Source organism: Pholcus phalangioides, unplaced genomic scaffold, assembly GCF_987345545.1.
Source record: "Pholcus phalangioides strain wild (caught in Gottingen) unplaced genomic scaffold, Ppha-v1.0 ptg000011l_1, whole genome shotgun sequence".
Lineage (NCBI taxonomy): Eukaryota > Metazoa > Arthropoda > Arachnida > Araneae > Pholcidae > Pholcus > Pholcus phalangioides.
In genome coordinates this window covers 347,759-369,313 of record NW_028301604.1, presented here as the reverse complement: position 1 = coordinate 369,313, position 21,555 = coordinate 347,759, and the positions used below count along the sequence as shown (strand labels likewise).

Here is a 21,555-nt window from a genome sequence, read left to right as displayed (position 1 = left end):
GTCTCTGCACTTTCTGTCGTGGACAGTTATGCCAAAACGCTCCTACTCCTATTTTGGAAGACAGCTACATAGATGAAGATGAGACTCTGGATGTTCTTGAGCAAATTGAGGGGCTTGGGCCATCAGTCCTCTGCTCACTTCTATTACGGTAAGCATAATGAGTGACGATAAGGATCATTCATTACCAGGACCTTCAAAGCAAGCTAAATGATAGAGTGGCAATGAGTAAAATTTTTGTGAAGTGAAATTGTGTGTAATGAAAAATTTTACTTTTTTTAACAGGTGGTTTTTACATAATTATGTAATTATATTTAATATTTGATTGTAATTTATTTACTTCTGAATTTTGTGTTTACTTTGAAAATTTATTAATATTTAATGCTTAATTAATATCTAATAAAATTAATAGTATTCAATCATCAATATTCAATAAAATTCTGCATCAATATTCAATAAAATTCTGCATCAATATTCAATAAAATTCTGCATCAATATTCAATAAAATTCTGCATCAATATTCAATAAAATTCTGCATCAATATTCAATAAAATTCTGCATCAATATTCAATAAAATTCTGCATCAATATTCAATAAAATTCTGCATCAATATTCAATAAAATTCTGCATCAATATTCAATAAAATTCTGCATCAATATTCAATAAAATTCTGCATCAATATTCAATAAAATTCTGCATCAATATTCAATAAAATTCTGCATCAATATTCAATAAAATTCTGCATCAATATTCAATAAAATTCTGCATCAATATTTCTGCAATAAGTGCATGTTTCGTAATTTTGCTAAAATTATAGCACTTTCACTGCTCTGTAGTTCGATAACTATAGCCCATAGAAAAAAGCATAAATACAAAAGTTATAGCAAATTTTGTCATCTACAATATCGTAATTTACACTTTTGCTATCCGATGTATAGGAACAGATATTGAGGAAAATCCGAAAAAATCTCGAAAATTTTGACGTTTTTTCAGTATAACTCAGTCAGCACAGGGCTTTTGCTTCTGCAAACCTGGTTTTGTACTAGTCACTTTGGCCCCCAATAACATATCAAAAAAATAGAAATACCAAATCTTTTGCAAGGAACCATGTACAATTTGACTGGGCTATAATAATAAAAATACTAACACACTTTGTATCATTTTCTTGCTACCTTTTCTCGCATAATGACAATGTTACCAGAAGAGAACATTTTACTTGTGCGTGTCTCAGAGAAAAAATTCTAGAAAATTGTAAAATTTATGTATTTCAGAGCATAAAAGTGTAAACTCAGAATAAATTTTATAAATAAAAAATAAAATTTTCTTAGATTAAAATTTTGATGGCATAGTCAATGTGTTACCAAAAGACATTCATCTGTGAGCTCTAGTGAGTTAAATTTGAGAGCTTCATCCATATTTCTCTTATGTACATCCTCAAATCCAACAGATTTCGACATTTAACCTATATCATATCTTTGATTTAGATTGTGAAAATCATCTTACAAATTAAACTCCAGGCTAAATTTTGCAGGCTGCAATTCCTTAAATTAATTTTTCAAAATTGTGTTATAGCAAAATTGCATAAAGCAAGGGATGCGTGTGCCATCATTAATGCAGATTTTCAGGCATGATTCTACGGATGAATCATACTTCTTCCAAGTATTCTTTGGGCAAAAGCACACCAGCTGTCACATTGGGTCCTCCACCATGCATTTTGAGTGCGCGAACTGTTGCTACAATAACAGCTGCATCTGGTTTTAAACCTGAGTAACGGCACTTGATGTTGCAAAATTTTTCTAGCCCTATATCAGCACCAAAACCACATTCTGTCACTGAAAAAAGTATAGAAACAAATATTCAATAAAATAATTTTTAAATATAAATTCATCATCTGAAATGCATATGCATAGTACTTGAACATTTATTTTCGTAATTTGTATTTCCCTTTAATAAAAAAGGTGAAAAGTAAAAGTTAAGACTAACAATATAATTTTTAGCCTGCTTACATCAAATATCTGAGAACCATAAGCAAGCCTGATAGGTTGATCAACTGCTAGGTGATTTACAATCTAGAGTTGTGTTTAACATGTATATAACCTTAACTCTGCATACATTAAAGCTTTTAGGTCTTTTGAATTCTGAATTATTCAATGTTATTTATTTATCTCCGTGTCACTATATATATAGGTGCGCATGTAGACATTTTGTAGTAAATAAAAAATACTTCTAAACCTGCTCTTTTAAAAGCTTTAAACTGTTTGTCTCTATGTTTAATAGCTTTTTTGCAATGATTTTTTTCAAATCACGTCAGGACTTTTGGACCACCCTGTACATAGCCACAACAGATAATGTTTTCTTTCTCCTCAAAAACATCAACTCAGTCTATGCTCCATGAAACTGGCCAGAGGTTTCTTGTGGATTTTGGAAACACTAAAACCAAACTGTATTTTTTTTTTACTCCAGTGACTTTACCTAAAATAACCTTGATATGAATAAAGATTAAAAAAAAGATATAAGATAGATTGTCTGACTATATTTCCAAAGAATTTTATAAACTGAAACGCTTTTGGTGTTTGTTATTTGCCAGGTGGCATGCTGATACGTTGACCAGAAATACTCATGGAACAATTTATGACGGATGAATAGTTTGCAAAATCCAAAAGTAAGAAAGAATTCCTACCTACATAACCATCTTTTCCAACAAGTTTGAGAGCAACTCTATCTGCAACAATAGATGAATTGCCATGTGCAATATTCGCAAAAGGACCTGCATGAACAAACACTGGTGTTCCCTGAAAAAAATTTCACACAATGTTTATAATGCTTATCACAAGTTGTCAATAATTTTTCTTCTTTTTTTCTCATTTTGAACACTTCTAATAATCTTTTATTTGAATATATAATTCATAGATATACTGGCTCCCATAAAGTGAGAAAGAGTCAGATCATTCAATGAATAAATCCGTCTAAATCACCATATGGCAAATATGACCAACACACATTCACATCATGGATAATAACAAAAAACTGAAGTTATAGAAAATTAAAACAAGGAGAACAGAAATATAGAGAGTAGTTGAACTTGAATTATAATTGCAAAAACATCAATGAAATGATGAAAAATGACATCAGTGATCAAACCTATATGCAAAATTTGGATTTTAGCTTACACAAAATGATATTCATTTTGCCTGAAACCAGGGGGTGTATGTAAACTGGAGAAAAAATGAGAAAAACAGTGATAACTCATTACACAATAAAATAATTATTACAAAATTTGAGAATGTTAAAAGAAAATAAACCACACACAGAACAAAATTACATTATGTAGGATAGTGGTCAGAGATGGCACTAATGTGCTATAACGCATCAAATACCCAGAATTTCAAAAAAGGACACATAAAAATTTTGTTCATCAGTTTCTTCATCTTCTTTCCTAGTTCTAAGAAGAAGAAAAAAGTAGAGAGAAAAACCTCAAAACTTTTTTCTCTTTCTTTTTTTTTTCTTTTCACCACGTATTATGATCATGCGACCTGGAAAAAGTGGTTTTACTACTTTGTACAAAGTACTGTATTGATATACAAGTGGATTGTTGACAAATAAGATGAGGGATATCTAGTTGCTTCCCTGAATGAGGGGCTGTGTAATTGTCAAATTTTGGAGTTTTTATTCCCCTTTTTTCAGATTTTCTCCCTTCCGGTAACATACCAGAAATTATGGTACTTTCGTGGCTATCTGCCGGCATTCAAAGACAGCATCTATATGGCCTAAATTCGCCTTGTTCCTAAAATATTGCGAATGTGCATTTTTTTTAAAATGGTAAAGGATTGGAACGCCCGTTCAAATTGCAAAACTTTCCTGAGATTGTGGAAAAAAAACCGAATCTGTAAAAACTCGACCTTGAATATCCACAGTTTTGTCATCTAGCTGCTATGTGGTAGTCACCATTTTGCATCGCGAAAATCACAGGTGTGTGTACACAGAATCGGCTTTTGCAGGGGCACAATGATCTAATTCTTCACAGAAAGTTTAAGTCACTAACACTGGAAAACAATTTTAAATTAAGAGATAGTATAAGAGAAATTATTTTATTCCAATATTTTAGTTCTCCACAAAAATATTTTTAATTTTTGATCTTGGGGGGGGGGGGGGGAGGAAGAGGCCCCCTTATAACCCACCCCCAAATTTTGCTTTTGGTGAATATCTGGGTTTGGAGGCCGCGATTGCGCAATGGTAATCGGCTAAAAATGTGATTCTCTAATTAGGTTTTCAAATTTTGAGTTGGCTATTCCTATGAAAAAACTTCCGGTTTCCACGACGATTACACGAACCTACAACACATACATTAAATTTCAAATACATCCAGTTTGGAGGATAGATGCAGTGCCACAACTGAGAGGGTGGAGGGATAGGCAGGTCTAGTGTCCCGGGCTTTGGACTAGAGGGGGCACCAAATTCACCCTTTATAACTGCTTCTTCTACAATACATGGGTGTGCCAAAATGTGTGTTTACCCCATTTGAGAAAGTATCTAGTTGCGGAGCTAGATAGATGGCACCACCTACTAAACACAAAACACGCTAAATGCTGAGAACACACACATAAGCACACTATTAAGTTTCTCCAACACAAATCTGACATAGCTTCCATATTCAGGTGTGAAAATATGTGGCAGTTAAATGGCGACAGATCAGAGTGGTGGACCATCAGAGAGAGAAAATAAAATCATTTTACCAGGAAAACCAAAGTATGAATAGGGAATCAGAAGATAAGTGTCTGAGAGAGGAGAGAGAGAGGATATAATTTTCTTTAAATTTGATCAAAAGATATTGAAAATGCTACGATTTTTTTAACGAAATGTAAAATCAATCAGAAGGGGATTTATAGATTTATTTATTAGTAAATATATGTATAAATGTGTGCTTCCAACTGTTAATTAAAGTGGATCCTGCTTATAATGTTTTTCAAAAAACCGTCATAAAAACATTGTAAACAAGAAAACACTTTATATGAGAAATCTTAATGAGATTTACTTATTGTTAGGACCACGGAAATAAGTTGTACTAAGTGGAAAAACGTTCTAAATAGGAGGAACGTTATAAGTGGGATCAACTGTACATTTGTTTTAGATTTATTACATGTGTGGAATTTCATATGTTAAATTCTCTGTGCTAATGAGCTTCTTTGCAAGCTTTTCCTACTAGTAGACAATGAAAGTAAATGAACCTTTGGATATAACATGTTTTTAGAAATGAATTACTTGATTCACAGATACCTTCTTCTCCCACCCAGAACATGGCCCACTGCTCAGTCTCAATGAAGAAATATGAGCAGGTGATCAAAGACCTGGGGTATGCTGGAAGAAAATTCATAGAGATATCAGTGAATTATGGGAGGAAAGCATAATTTTTTTCAAAATACTTTTTTTTTTAGAAGGACCCACCCACCACTCTAGTGGTGTTGCAATCAAATTTTGTCTTGTGCAAATTGCACGAAATACATGTTTGACAATAAGGCTGTAGTTTTTATTGAGATACTGTAAGAAATCTAAGATAACCAAATTGTTAAACTGACTGTCATCAGACAAAATGCAATAGAATGTCATTTGCAGATCAAAGGCAGAGCAGAATCAGACAAAAGTAGCCAGATGGTAGAAAAATCAGCCCTTTTGTGGTTTATAGAATTTGGCAACAATTACTGATAACAAATTCAGTATATAGAAGGTGCTGCAATTTTCCAACTTTCAAGTGCGAATCCAAGTTGATCTCCAGTTCAAAAATTTTTGTCATAGAAATTCAAAAGAATCATGCCCAAACATTTAAAATTTCCACATAATACCAGGGCCAGAACTAGAGGGGGGCGAGGGAAGGGGACAACTGCCCTCTATGGCCACTTTTAGGGGGAACATGAACACTGTTATAAAATTACCAGTAGTGGGGGCACTCACTACACTTCTGAAATATAGATGGCAGCACTGAAAAATGAGACACAACACAATATAAGCACTCAGACTGTTAGGTATACATGCTCACACTTTCAGCACAACTCACTCGATAGTAAATTGCCCTTAGTGATAGACTGGAGGCATGCTCAGTTTTAAAGAAAAAAAGAAGTGGGGCAGCAAAATCATGTTTGTGCCCCTCTCCCCACAAGTTGTTTGCTTCCAAATTTGAAAGGCAGATAGCAGCACTTTAAACATCAGAAGATCATGTCACTCTCCACTATTAAAAAGGTTTCGACAGCTGGCTGATGCAAAGATAAATCCAAGAAATAAAATGTATCTGGCCTTGCAGAGAATTGAACCCATGTCCTCTCACTTGCTGGGTGAGCGCTCTAGACCACTAGACTACAAAGCCAATGAATCCACTTTCCTTAGAGCTCTTATGCACTGAGCAAGGCCATGGACAGCACAAAATGACATTATCTTTGGATAAGTCCCCATCTGGTGGCAGTGTCAGAAATTGTGAGCTTTGGTCTGAGTTAGGTCTGGCTGTTCATGATCATGATGAAAGAGGGAGAGAAACAGACCAATCAGCAGATAGCGAAAATGCAAAAATCAGCAGAACGAGGTGAAAATAAATAGATTTGTTGAAGTCGCGCACCTTGTTGAAGTGCCTCTTTCTTTCTTTCACCTCGCTTCTCGAGTATGCGCAATGTAGAACAAAACAGTACAATTGCTTTTGTCACTAGTCTCTATTATACACTCCCATACTTCTTGGTTGCCACACTATGTGCGCTGCCTAAGTGTGCCATGTTAATAATTTTTTGTCTGGTAAGATCATATCACTCACTTCAAGTGTTTGCATAAGATTAGGATGAATAGCATCTTTCATCAAAACTGTCAAGGCCCCAGTAGCACCCTATGAATAGACAATTAGACATCGCAATGTATAAATTCTCACAAATATTTAAAATTCTGGATTATCAGTTATTATGTATTATTTAATTAGTTATTAGTATGAACTAATTTTCTCAAACCAAATCATCCGCAGTGACTGGGTTTCCTGTTTTGTCGAAAGCCACAACAATTTTTGATAACTTCTCACGCATATCTTTCAGGTTACTTGCAAGAGCTAAGATAGCCATAACCTCACTCGCAACAGTAATATCAAATTGTGCCTGAAAATAAATCAAAATTTTAATATTGTTTTCAAACAGATAATAGATATGTAAAAAATCAAGAATAGCCATCATGAAAATAAATGTAGGTCATTTGATGAATGAGACAAATCTCTATGAAATTGCAGCATGATCACTTTAAAATTATTACAACAGTAAGTACCACTCTTTAAAAACTGTCGTAATGAATTAGAGCACAAAGAGTTTTGTGATTTATTTTTCCGCGTCGTTCTAAATTCGGGTTGCAGCAGTTATTCTGTAAATGTATAATGATAAGTACATGCAGTGAAAAAAAGCATTTTTATCTAAAATAGTTGCAAGCTGCCCTGATCAAATCTGAATTGGAATAAGTTCATGGGGACTCTGCACCATAATTTTAACAACCATTTATTTTTGGATCAACAAATTTAAGCAAGCTATATGTCCACCACAGAAGAGCATCCTAGGCATCCGGTTTAGTCTACCACCCTGAAAATCATTGGAAAAATCCATGGTATCATCATGAAGAATTGCAGATTGAAGTAGCTTGAGATAATTGATGTTGTGGGCATTTCAATAGAACAGATTCACAATATTCTCCATGAGAAATTAAAAATGTAAAAGCTTTTTGTGCAGGATGGGTGCCGGGATTGGTCTAGATCGGGGTGGCCAACAGCTGGCCCACAAAGTCATTTTGTGCGGCCCGCGAGAAGGTGAAAAAACTATTATATTTTTTATATCAGTTTTGATTGATAAAACCGTGGTTCATGTAGGAAAAAAATATATCTGATTTGACGAAAAAAAATTGTACTTTTAACACACAAACACAAAACCTCTTTAAACCCACAGGTCACATGATTGATTTCAAAAACCTATTGTGGGAGTTATAGAAGTAGCAGATTTTCTTGCGCAATCATTGGAGGTTAGTGAATGTAATCTCGATTAACAAAATTTTCCTTTTAAGTAAGTTTTTCTATAAAAATTCAAAACTACATTTATGAAGCAACATTCTCCACTCTAATTAGAGCATTAACATTCATAATTTAGAAAAGAAAGATAAACAAGTTTTCTTGACAACACTAAGAAATTGTAGTCAACAAAACTGAAAAAATATGTGAAGTACACAAAAAAGATTCGACCCAACTGCAAGAAACTGGCAACATCAACTCGAGAGACAAAAAACCTCAACCAGAAAAATCTAAGGAGAAGATTAAGTTCACCATGTTTAAAAAATCGGGGGAAAGATCAACACTACATTTCTATCATGACGTGGTTTGAAAAAATTTCAAAACCATAAAGACAGCAAAGTCCAAAATTTAGCCACCAGTGGAAATTTTTCTAAGACCGCACATGAAGGATCTACTGACTTCGCCGAATCTAATGAGTTGCCAAGAAACTTGGAAAAATCAGATGTGTCAACCTCAAAAATTCTTCCAAGTACAATTTTGCAGAATTGTAGAGCGAATCTCCTCTGTGTGGTTTAGTAGTGGAGTGAATCTCCCGACTTTGACAAAAACTCTGGAAAAATTCTATCCAGTGAGGACTTAGCCGGAAGCAGCCTGGTCATCAAAAAGTAGACCAAATTCACCGCCAAAGTTGTAACTAGTACACCTGCAATCATGATGACATGGAGCCCCCCATTCTTTTCCCCAGACACTGATGATTGCGCGGCCAGCTCCAGCTCAACATACCACATGTTTGAGTTTACAAAGTCCTGCCTTGAGGATATTATGGAGTGCTGCTCAAAGAAGGATAAAAAAACAATCCTGGACAAAGTCTTCACTGAAGCTGTGAATATTCCCATCAAGTAATATGACTTTGAGCCAAGAGTTGCCTTTGAACTCTAAAAACTTTATTTATCCCAGAAATGTTTCTTCTCAGTATATTTTGGGACTCTAATAATTTGTGTGTGTAATTTCTCGATTTCGACAATATTTCTCATGCACAAACACATACTTACTAACATACATTAAATACACATTTCTAGGCTGTTTCCTAGCCTGTCTGTAATCCAACCATCAGCCCTGAGGGCTGGACATGAGTTCGAAAATTTGAGTCTGGTCTGGTAAGAAATTGTAGTCTATGCCACAGCTACTTATGCAGTTTCCTTCTGAGCTGATTTCACTGTATATGGGAGAACATATAAATACTCGTTTCCAAAAAACAAAGAGTTTAGTTAATAATTAATTAGTAATTATTCATAATTGGTATTTAATTAAATGTCAAGTTTAGTTGATTATTTAATAAATCCAGTCAAAATGTTTGTGTTCTCTGATGCCATATCAAGCAATTATACTGGGTGTGGTTTATGTGCTGGAGTTACCTTGTGCATGAGGCTTATATACCAGAGTTTTGTGCCTAGTGTGGCCTGTGACACTGCGTCTGACTATTATAATGGCCTTCAAACAAAGAGAAGTTGGCCACCCCTGGTCTAGATTAATTACAAGCAAACACAAAAGGCATTTCAAAAGAAAATTCATCATCATTTCAAAAGAAAAACATCAGCTCATAACACTAAAGACCTGCAGCATCAATTTTTGGCTGTGGGTGTGAAACATGGATTCGCCACTAGGGTTTCTCTTTTGGGATCCCACACCTAAAATGAAATGCACCCAGGAATCTTTCTGCCTTTTGAGGGACCCCCATAATGTACTTAAATTCCTAATGGGGTAGAGCCCCAGCCACATCTGGTTTTACGGGGGGGGGGGGGGGGAGAACGAGCAGTTGCTAGCTGAAAACAGTTTTTCAGCCTTCAAAAAATAACCTTCCAGTGTCTTTATTTTATTTCAAGGTATACCAGGTGCATTTTTAGGATACTGATACTGCCGCTGCCTTTGAAAGAAACATTCATCAACATATGGAAGATACTCATCAATAACTGTTGTATCCTTCAGGTGTATTGCAACACCAGGAGATGTTACATTTCTATGACACCTAAACAGGATTTTCATAGAAAATTATAGGTGGGGGGGGGGCAACCAGATGGTTGAAAGAAAGATGAGTAGTTTGGACAAAAAACTTACTCTAAATATACTAGTGTCAAAAGGATGGGGCAGACAAATATCTGTATTCAAATATATGAGAAATTCTTCTGTAGATTTTCGATAATACTAAAAGAGGTAGAAATATAGTTGAGGAAAGACAGTTGAGTGCACAAATTCAGTTTTTTTCTTGTGAAAATAATTCACAATTTTTGGACAACAACACAAGACTTATCGTCTCACACCTACGACTTTTACGAAGGAAAGTAGATGATTGGATTATCCTTGACATTAATAATTCTGGCCAAGGGGCATTTTGTGTGTTGATGGAAGTTTTTTGCTTTTATTTTCTATTTTGAGGGAATTTCTAGCATCTTGTTGGCATAAGAAAACTTTTTTAAGCCAGAAGTACAGTATAACCCTGATTATCCAAGCTAATGGAGGGAAAAGGCTCAGGCTCATGGATAACCAATAACCATGAATAATCGGCCAAGAATAAAAATAATTATTTTTCGTAACATTGGAGCAAGTACAAAATAGTTTCACGCATTTTATCATGCTTAAAATGAATTAAGTTTTATGCTCATATTATTCGTGCTCAACAGTCACAATCTGAGTTATAAGGATAGAGAAAATAAAATAAAATATTATTTATATACAATTCCCTTGTTAAACCAAGCCTGATTTCTGCACTGACAAGTGGGGCATTTGCTCAGGCCATCATAATTTTATCCCCAAAATTGAAATAGTAAAAATTCAAATAATAAATTCATTTAAATTTGAAAGAAATTACTCATTACAAGGGAGGGAGGTGAGGTTTCTGCTTTTCTAGAGCCTTTCCTTTTTTCATTGAATAACATTACTTTCCTCTGTATTATTAATATTACCCTCAACTTTATGTTGTCTGAAAATTAATTGCTTTCTCTATTACTTCTGTGAAGTTGTGAAACTTTTGTACCTTAGTAAATTTGCATCCTAGATAACAGAAGTTCTACTACACTTCCAGCAAACATCTGTGAAAAAAAATTTTCTTTGGCTTTGATTTACACAGCGACAAGTGGGGCATTTGCTCTGACTCCCACAGTTTCATCCCCTAAATTGAAACAGTATATATTCACTAATGAATTTTAAAAAAAATTACTCATTACAGTGAGGGGGAGGTATCTGCTTTGCCAAGACCCCCAGTGCCATCTTAAGGCATGGGGGCCTCAGAAAAATTAGAAGTAGTTGAATTTTTTGAGAATTTACTATATAGGTAGGGCCTTAGAAAAATGACTTGGCCCAGGGGCCCATGATGCTCTGAAGACTGCCCTGAAAAGACCCCTTCTCTTTTTTTATTACCAAATAATATTACCTTCCTTGGTATTATTGATATTACCCTCAACTTTATGTTATCTAAGAATTAATTTCTTTTTCGGCTCTCTTTTACTTTCGTGAAGTTTTGGAATTTTTGTATAGTACCCAGTAAATTTGCTTCCCAAGTAACCAAGGTTCTACTATACTCCCGCAAACATTGATGAAAAAAATTTTCAAGCCAAAATAACTCAGGAAGTACATCAACAAAAATTCAAACAAAATTTAAATAAAAGATCTCTTTATTATGATTCGTATTAACAAAAAGATTTTGAAGAAGGATGGTTATTTCTTGAGTTCTTTCAAGTCTGAGTTTCCCAATCATATTTGTCTCACTGCCCTCTTCTAAGATATTTTCCTCAACACCCCCCACCCTTGTTTCAGACATTCTTCTTGTTATATCTGTGGCTCTGACTTCTCCCCTGGCCATTTCATCACCATTCTCAAGGGGTGATGTTATCTAATTTGGAAAACACTATTTAAACAGCTTTGTTTGGTAGATTCTTATCCTTACTCATTATTCATAAATGTAAATACAATGATAAATTATTTGTTTCAAGCACTACTGAATATTTCACTGACTTCTGTTGAAGCAGAACGTGTATTTTTTGAGGCAGGTATTTTTGTTACTAAACTGTGCACAAATCTAAGAGGTGGCAGTGTGAATAATTTGTGTTTTTTGAAACCTTATTTTGCCAACAGTGAAAAATTTTAATGGCTTTAATAGATAAGTAAAATATTGTGTTTTGTGTTAAAATATTGATCTTTCTCATATTATTATATTTAATTACAATTTATGTTACCTTTATAACTAAAATAACATTTTTTTATATTTGCAACCAACTACGTAATGTAAATGTACCCAATTATTAAATATTACTTATGAATACTATGTATAATCTGTATTTTTTACTTTAATTCTTGCTTCTTCATGAAAAAACTATATTGTGGGATTTGATCATCTCAATATACTGGGATTGAGGAAAACCTGAGAAATGTTAATCCCTATTCACAGCTATACACCAGAGTCAAAATAACAGTCATAACAATGGATGGAGTTTGGTGGAAAGGAACAATATTAAAGCAAAGGATGCTGTCTGCTGGAGAAGTGATGGCTACAATTTTTAAGGACTTTCCAGACACACGTAATACCTACATAGACTACTTTCAGAAAGGCCAGACAATAATAAGAGAACATTATGCCATATTTTTGGAAACGTTGAAAAAAGCTGCAGGTGAATTGGCCAAGTTGGCACACAAATAAAGCCCTGTTTCACTAAGACAATGCTCCATCTCATAGATCCCCATTGCAATGGCCAAATTGTGTGAATTCAGTTTTGCACTAATCTCTCATCTACTGAATTCCACAGATTTGGCCCCATGTGACTTTTTCCTGCTCCTAAACTTTAAAGATTGGCTTGGTGGAATTTTTTTAACGTAAAATGAAAAGGGGGGTCATCACAGCTTCAAATGACTATTTTGAGGTGTTAGAGAAAAAATAATTTTGTGCTGAGCTTGAAGGAGGCAATGTTGGAAAATAAAATATAATTTGTCCAAAAAAAATTTTAAATACCCTTTTTACCTAACTTCTCAAATGACCCTGATGAAATGCCAAAAAAATTTATTTTTTCATACAGAGAATTTAAAGACATAAATCAGGGGGTGGCTGATCCACTTGTGGCATGCAAAGACTTTCTGAAAAAATTGAAGAAATTCTATTTAATTTTTTATTCAAAGAAATTACAGTGGAGATAATTTGAATTTTTGGGTAATTCGAATTTTAAGAATTCCGATTGTGTTTGCTATTAAATTTAATGTCGAAATAACCTGTTTAATTTGAAGTTTTTTCCAAATGTTTTAGTGGGTAAAATGGTTTACCTGCATTTAATGCTGTTTCTCTCCCACAATTTTTCTGTTTTTCAAATTCAAATATCTCAGCAAATATTGCACTTAAAATCATGGATTATTTTTGCTGTTGGCATCAAGAGACACAGGTCAACAACTTTTGGGTTTTTGGGCACAAGATATCTGTATAAAAAGTTAATTTTTTTATTTCAATAAGTACACAACCCCTTGCAACATGAATGAAGAATCCGAGTTCTACACATTATTTGGATACTTTTTCTAATTGGAAATATGCCTCTAGGATGAACGGTTTGCCAGTAAAATGCCATGCATGCTGTTACCTATGTGCCCTGTATATGCTTATTGTTATTGGAGAGGAGGCAATTATGTACTCTAAGCCCCCAAAAGGCAGCATTATCATCACATACCACAAAATTTATGCTGCTGTTGACATCTCTTCTAAATCGGTGTTGCGAAATAAATGTATCTTTTTTAATATTTATTCACCACAATAATAAAAATTGGTTAGTTGATTAATAAAATTCAGTTAGATGTATTGCCCCTATAAAGGGTTTACTGCATTCTACTTTATTTTAATATACAGTAAGTAGCAACTAACATCTTCATTAGCAGTTTTGGTGATCATGTGGTGAAAAATACAGATGTTATTAGACACTTTTGCAAGGAAAAAACTAGGGAGGTATTTAAAAACATGGTGATACCTCAGTTAATATAGATAATTTGTTCTAGAATCGTGTTAGCCAAAATCTTTATTAGCTGAAAATCAATTTCTCATATGTTTCTATGTGGAAAATCATTAAATTCGTTCTAGGTACTGCCTGAAATTTGAAAATAAGTTTTTAAAACATCAAGGAGTGCTATAGGAACAAAACAAACTGATTGAAGGCTGAAATGAACAGCTTCAAAATTGGATAGATGATCATTTACAGGAAGATGAGATACTGAAGATCTTTTTATTTTACACTATGTACATAACCAACACCAGCTTTAGTTTGGTGTTCACACAACCCAGTCAAGTTTGTAGGTGTCCCCATCCGTATGTGATTTGGTCAGCTCATTTCTGCATCTCCTACATGCAGATGGAAAAGATAAGCATCTAGAATGTCCAGACTGTTCAGTTTGATGCTAAGAGCCTTGCACTAAAAAAACGTGCTCTAAAAACATAAGCTCTTTTTTATCAATGCATTTTCTATTAGCTGAATTTTTCATTTTACATGAGAGGATTCAAAAACTTACAGAAAGAGAAGTGGAGATACGGCTGGGAAAAGATTTTGAGGTGGACATGAGTTAATCGAGCTCGAGCGACACTAATTCTGATGATAATTTTTTTTGGGGGTTCTACAGAAATAACTCCTTGTGTTCCGCAGAGTATGTCACAATCTAATAATGATTGGCACTAAAATTAAACTCAAGATGCTGTTGTTTAATGTAAGCACATGCATCCATATCAACAAAAATGTTTATTAGCCGAATCTGTATTTGTTAGCTGAGGCAGAGAAACCACGAAAAAAATCTTCGTTAGCTGAAAAATGCATAAGCCGAGGTATTTTGTTAGCCAAGGTATCACTGTATATTAAAAGCAGTTTCAGTGCAATATAAAAAATTCTCTTCCTTCCACCTATTTTATTTCAATTCATCAAAAAACAAAAATACATGAGTATGCATCACTCACTTCTCTAGCCATTCCTTTCTCAGTAGCTGACTGCCCAATGGTTATTTTCCTTAAAAAACGATCATTTGTATCTATAACTGAGACAATAGTTGAATTAAAATGCATAATTTTTTTCAATACTCTCACCAACAAAGCAACAGCAACATCTTAAAAAGTTTCGTTATTTTTATAAAAATTTATGATTTCATGGTGGTTTTTGATAGCACCTATCATACCACCTACATACCTATCATCACAAGTTTACAGAGGCAATCAAAATTTTTAATGCCCCCCAGAGGGGTATATTAAAAGATACAAGCTTTTTTTCGAGGGGGGGGGGGTATTTTTTCGTCATATTTTATTGATAATGGACTCCTGAAGATGAATACATTTTGTGGATCTAAAAGGTTGAGTTCATTTACACATTCATGACAGCTACAGCTCGAAATATTTCCACCGTAATACTAAAGATGGATGCAAAAGCCTAATGGTTTCAGATTACTTTCTCTTCAAAGCATTAAAACTCAAAGTCAGATTAAAATCAGTTCTTAAAAATTATTTACTGAGCTCTTATGTTAACAAAATTTGCCAAATAAAATTATACAAGTATGATTAGATTGAAAAGCATCAAATGCAGAAATGTTAAAATTTTATTAAAAAAATACAAGAATGATGCTTCATTTATATATAAGGTTTGAAATGTGACAAAGTTGAATCAAAAAGAAATATCTCTATAGAAAGATATGAAAACTATAATTATGGGGGTGGATGTTTTCATAAGAAATTACATTATTTGGAAATCGACTATGTTTTATCATAAATTTCTTGTTCAAAGCGTAATAAAGTAAAGGACCGTTGAATTTGCATTATCAATTATTATTTATTATGCATAATCTATTGATAAGACTATATAGAACTGAAACATTTGAACTTAGTTAATATGTGCAGTGAAAAAAATCTAGCATTTATTAACCATTACTCCTTATATCTGTGACATAATAAAATAAGGAAATTAATAAGTTACATAATGCAAATTGGAAACACATAATAAACTCATCTACCATTCCATATGAAGTTATATTGAAGTATAATATGTTTTTAATTAGTGTATACTGAATCAATCATTGATCATACATCATGTGAATCCAGGAAGGTGGCACTATGTAATACTGTGTTGCCAGAAGATGCTTCTTCACAAAATATGATAGTTCCTTTTGAATAAAAGCATTCCTACCTTTAACCCTTTAAGCGGTTTTAAAATTTTCTTGGTCGGCATTATAACTGCCACAGTAGAAATTACTAAACCTTCTAGAAATTTATGCTGTATGCAATAATTCTATGCTACTTCAAAGGGAAATGCAATTATAGTAAGTTTTCCCACCCCTATAGAGGCATACAGCATTTCTGTGGTTCAAGTTATGAGACTAATCTGTCCAGTATGAGAAAATTTCAGCTAGGATCAATCCATGACATGATTGTTTACATTCACGTTTTTTCATTGGTCTGTAAAAATTGTCTATTACTCGTGAGATTATTTGTACTTCAATTGTTATGTGTCAATGTTAGAGTTCTTAAATAAGCTAATATCAAGTGTAAATTTGGTATGTACCCATAATTAATCAATATTTGGTGCTTTAGTTGTGTCATTATGGAACTACTTTTTGCCATTGTGTTACAGGCCAAATTATAGCGGATTAATGAGTGAATCGGCTGTGTCGACTCGGCTGGCCACTCACATCACTCAGCAACAAGTGATGTGAGTGGGAGTAACACAGAGGGAGGAAGGTAGAACATTTTCCTTGAACTGAATTAAGTTGGAGTGTATAATTGCTTTGGCCATACTTTGAACTGATTGCCCGGGACAGAGTGTCAGGTGATAGATAATAACATGATACCAATCTTAGGTATTAGTGAGCAATGCGGGACAAAGTATTGATCATATATTTTCCGGGATGACCAGGACAGTCATTAACACGGTTTATGGAGGCATAGAGATGTGAAATGTCCAAAACAACATCGCAGCAAGATGTTGAAGAAGTAAGAGAGAAACTTCCAGATAGGACAAGAATAGAAATAGATTGTTCTTATATTGAAATAAAAGCAATAATTGATGATATTAAAAGAACGACGGAGAGGAGTAAGGTGGCAAAAGTTTATCTTTTTGCCAAATTGAACACCATTTTGATGATATCAAAGAATGAGCAATGTGAAATTAGTCGATTGAAATTTGAGTTGATGCAGAAAGAGGAAATAACAAAAGATAGAAATGATATCTATAGGGTTGAAAACGGAATTCAAGGAACTGAAGGAGTTGGAGAATCACAAGTGGACAAAACATATAGAGATATTTCGAAGGAAGGACTCCAATGTACTAGAACGATTGAAGAGAATGGAAGGAGACAAATCAGTAGAAGTAGATCAAAAATTCGTTCAAGATATATATTGATGATAAAACCCAATGAGCCCACACAACCGGAAGAAACCAGAAGAGAAATACAGACAAAGTTAAACTTATTGAGAACGCCAATCCCAATCTAGAGAAACTGGACTACAAAGCAGGGGAAGCTTGTTGAAACAAAAGATGAAAACGATCTAGATAAACTAATTGAGGAGCTTATATAAGAAAACAGATGAGCTGACAAATAAGTATATTATTTATAAACCATCTAAGAGGAATCCACAAGAGATACTATATCAAGTGGAGTGTTGCATACCTGATCAGGAACTAATAGAAGACATAGTACTAAAAAACAAATTGGAAGAAGCTATCATCGAAATTATATATAGATATTCACCTAAAGGAGGTGAAACAACTAGTTATGTGGTTATAGATATTGATCCAAAAAACATTGAAGAAAGAAGTAAAAGAAGAAGATCGTTTGTTGGATGGTCTGCAATAAGTTTTAGAAAATATATTAGGACAGTACAGTGCTTTAATTGCAGGACATTTGGCCATATAGGCAAATACCGCCAAACAACAAAATTTGCAAAAAGTGTGGTGAACAGCATCACTTGGAACAGAACTGTACTAACCAAGAAAAGTGTAGAAATTGTGAGATTCTCTCATAATTTGAAATTTAAGACTAATTTCGAAACAAATCACCTATTAATTGACACTAATTGCAGAATATTACAGAAGGAATACAATAAATAGTGTGAGAAAATAAATTACAGACTTCAAGAAGAAAATGCCAATTAAAGCAGCACATTTGAACGTAAATCATGCAATTGTGGTGACAGGACAACTTGTAAGCAACGTTGCAACACTCAACATTCAATTGATGAGTATAAATGATCCACGTATCTACAAAAATAATTTAGTAGGGTCAGGGCCGTAGCTAGGATTTTTGCCGCCCCCACAACTTTAAAATTTAGCAATTTTGTAATGGTGTTCTTCGTTCCCACAGCCTTGAGTAGGATACCCATTGGAGTACGGTGTAGTAGCCTTGGGTGTATAGTAGATCCAAAGATGGCGATTCTTATCAATGATACTAACCTGCTAATACCAATTAATTACTGTTCCAGAAATATCGTCGCCATAGATGTTAAAAATGAAGAAACAAATTTTGTGTTCCTGTCGTCGGTGCATTGTAATCCTGCGGTTGACATTACTGAATATCTCAATCAACTTGAATTGCTGTATGAGTGGGATCAACAGCAGAAATATGTCATATGTGGGGGACTTTAACACGAAGTCAAGAGTCTGGGGCCCTAAAGCGACTAACATTAGAGGAAGGAGATTCTACTGGATCATAGAAATTTATTTGACCTTCTAGTTGTATCGTCAGATCATGGGTTTGTCAATGCTAAAATAAGAGGCTTTAAAGAAGGTAAGATATTTCGTCAATACCTCTTGAAGGGCAAACCATACTATGCTCGTATTAAATGAGGTTGACGGCATATAAGCAAAAAAGTTGTGTATACGTTTCATACATCAATGGCTATAGTCATTAATACTTACCTCTCTGCCAAGTAATAGTAGATGGATCAATGTCAAGCCTAACAAATTTTCTGATTTCTTCTGGAGTGAGAGCATTTGGGTCCAATTTCTCAATTTTCAATTTCTGAAAAAAAAGAAGCTAAAATTTTTATTCAACTGCAATAGATGATGGATGATTTTTAAGGTGAAAATTTTTAACTGGAAAAAAATTATGAAAAAGTACAAAAAACTTTCAGTTAAAGACATTAGTAAAGTTTAAGAATCCAATTCCCATACTTTTCGTGGTTTGCTATAGCTGTATGAAATAACATTCAATGTACAGGAAATCTGATGGAACCAAATTCTTTGTTAATTATATACATAGGTTTTTTCATAATATATGCTATAATAATATGAGCACAAAAGCTAGAACATGGATTATATGCAACTGCATATTTGAGGTGTTTTTGAATCAGTTCATATGAATGTATAAAATCAAAAAATTTTTAGAATACGCTCATATTTTTAAAAGTTTCATGAAAGGTGAGTGAATTTTTCATATAAATATTGCTTATAATATATACGCAGCTTATAATGCTTATAATATATCTTGTTTTTTTAAACTATTTTTTGAATTGAATTATTAGCAAATAAGAAATTGTTGCAAATACTATTAAGCGTGACCAACCAATGCCACACTAGTGGTATCTCTGGTATGGTGATGAAACAACTTGCCTATATTTTAGCGAATTTTTTTGGTTCACACCATCTTTAAAAAATATAACTCTTTACATAACTGAAAACTTCACTAATTGTTTGATGAGGTATCAGGAAGGAAGCTATCCTATTAAAGTGGTAGATATGAACCAATAAGAAAATCATGAGTAGAGTATGGAAATTTTTGTTAACAAGGTGGAGGGTGTTACACCTTCTCACCTCATACTACACAGTCTGTATGAAAATTCTAATAACAAAAACTTACATAAACAAAAGTCTGATACCTCTTCAGTACCCAAATGTACACACAAAAAAAATTGATAACATAAACTGAAATCCCAATTATTATAAACAAAGTTTTTCCTGTGATGTGATATATGGCTCTGAACCATACTTTATAAAAGTCATAACAATTCCTGAATAATAACATTATCTGCGATTCTGATAAGCAATGTCTACTGTAATTTAATGAACATGATGAGCTGACTCATGACAAACTTAGCTAGAGTGGATGCTGTCATGCTTTATTTGTTTGCCAAGTCTTTTTTAGAAAGATGTTAAATACAGTCAAGCTTGAATATAATGAAGTTGCTGGGACATGAAAAACATTTGCAATATCCTATATTCATTATACATGATAAATATTCAAGTTTAATGAGAGGAATCCACTTGAAGCAGCGTTTTTCAATCTATGGTTTGGTCAAGATGGGACAGGCAGGCTTCACAGACTTTAAATGAACATTTAATTACAGTTAAAATTATTCACGCACGTCACAAATATCTACAATATTCAGGTAGGTTTAAATTGGGATGGCCAACCCGTGATACACCATGGTTGCATGCAAAGGCTTTCTTCAAAAATCCAAGAAAATTCCATTTAATTACTTAATCAAGGAAATTCTGTTCAATTTTTGAGCTTCTTTTTATCTAGTCTTGTAGACTATCAAACCTATAGTTGGTATGGTAGGCCTTAATAAAAATAATTGTGAGATAGCTTTTATTCGATGTACAGTCAGCGGCTAGGATTTACGCTCCAGAATTCCTGCCCGCCCGTTCTTGGGAATTTTTTGCAATTTCCCGTTTCTAAAATCCCGGGAAATCTGGAAAATTACTATTGTGACACATTAATACTGAAAATGAAACATAAAAGATTTAAAAAAATCAATGGGAATATTGGTTTAAAATATGTTAAAAATTTTTTTACCCATAGCATAGCATTGCTTGGAAAAGAGATATGGGGGATGGAGAAAGAATAGATTGAAAAAGCAAATGTGGAGGGGAGGGGGCTTCCAGTTTGTGTAACTGTACCAGCAACCCTGGCCTACTATGAAATATTATACTGTTTTGGGGAAGTGGGAACACAAGAGATGAACAAAGGAGATGATATGTGAAAAAAAGATGTGGTGTTACGATTCCGGGCCTGTTGTAATTTCTAAATGAGTTACAGCATGTCAATAACTATCCCTATTATTCTATGTGTGGGGGTCCGTCCATTTCTGAAAAAGACTGAAGCTCTCTGCTATTCTAAACTCAAACATGCATAATATTTAATATATTTTCCTCACTCATCAGTACCCCTTAGTTTATGGCCCTACTTAAGGGCCCCCTTTTCCATGGAGAATAATTGTGCAATACCCACCAATATTTTCTTGCCTTTCCTCTCTTGACAACCTTTTAATACTTAAAAACGTATCCTTTTTGTCGTTTTCGCCTAACCACCTGCAAGTGACTGAGAGAGGAAGTTTTGTAGCTTTACGATGCCCATTTTGGTGCATGTATTTTCCCCTTCCCTAGGAAAGTTTTTAGTTCACAGTTGACCCCTGTTTTTTAAGCAATCCTACAGGAAAATAAAAGAGCAATTGCAAGGGCAGGGTTGCCTTTTTTTAAATTTCAAGAGGGATGACCACTGACCATGATCCACCTTTAAAAAGAAACCTGTGATGTACAAGGGGGAAAAATCTCTTAATGCAGCTG

General features: G+C 33.9%; 1 protein-coding gene across 6 annotated transcripts in view; it reads right to left on the bottom strand.

The window, feature by feature from the left end:
- Positions 1 to 21,555, bottom strand: part of pug (pug C-1-tetrahydrofolate synthase, cytoplasmic) — a 114,569-nt gene that overhangs the window by 30,447 nt on the left and 62,567 nt on the right. For all 6 annotated transcript variants that reach the window (XM_089238693.1, XM_089238695.1, XM_089238691.1 and 3 more), the window contains exons 16-21: positions 18,907 to 19,009; positions 14,967 to 15,043; positions 6,975 to 7,115; positions 6,788 to 6,856; positions 2,678 to 2,789; positions 1,648 to 1,829 (exon numbers count right to left, since the gene is read on the bottom strand). In XM_089238693.1, coding sequence (XP_089094819.1) covers positions 1,648 to 1,829; positions 2,678 to 2,789; positions 6,788 to 6,856; positions 6,975 to 7,115; positions 14,967 to 15,043; positions 18,907 to 19,009 — 684 coding nt within the window. The remainder of the gene's footprint in view (positions 1 to 1,647; positions 1,830 to 2,677; positions 2,790 to 6,787; positions 6,857 to 6,974; positions 7,116 to 14,966; positions 15,044 to 18,906; positions 19,010 to 21,555) is intronic.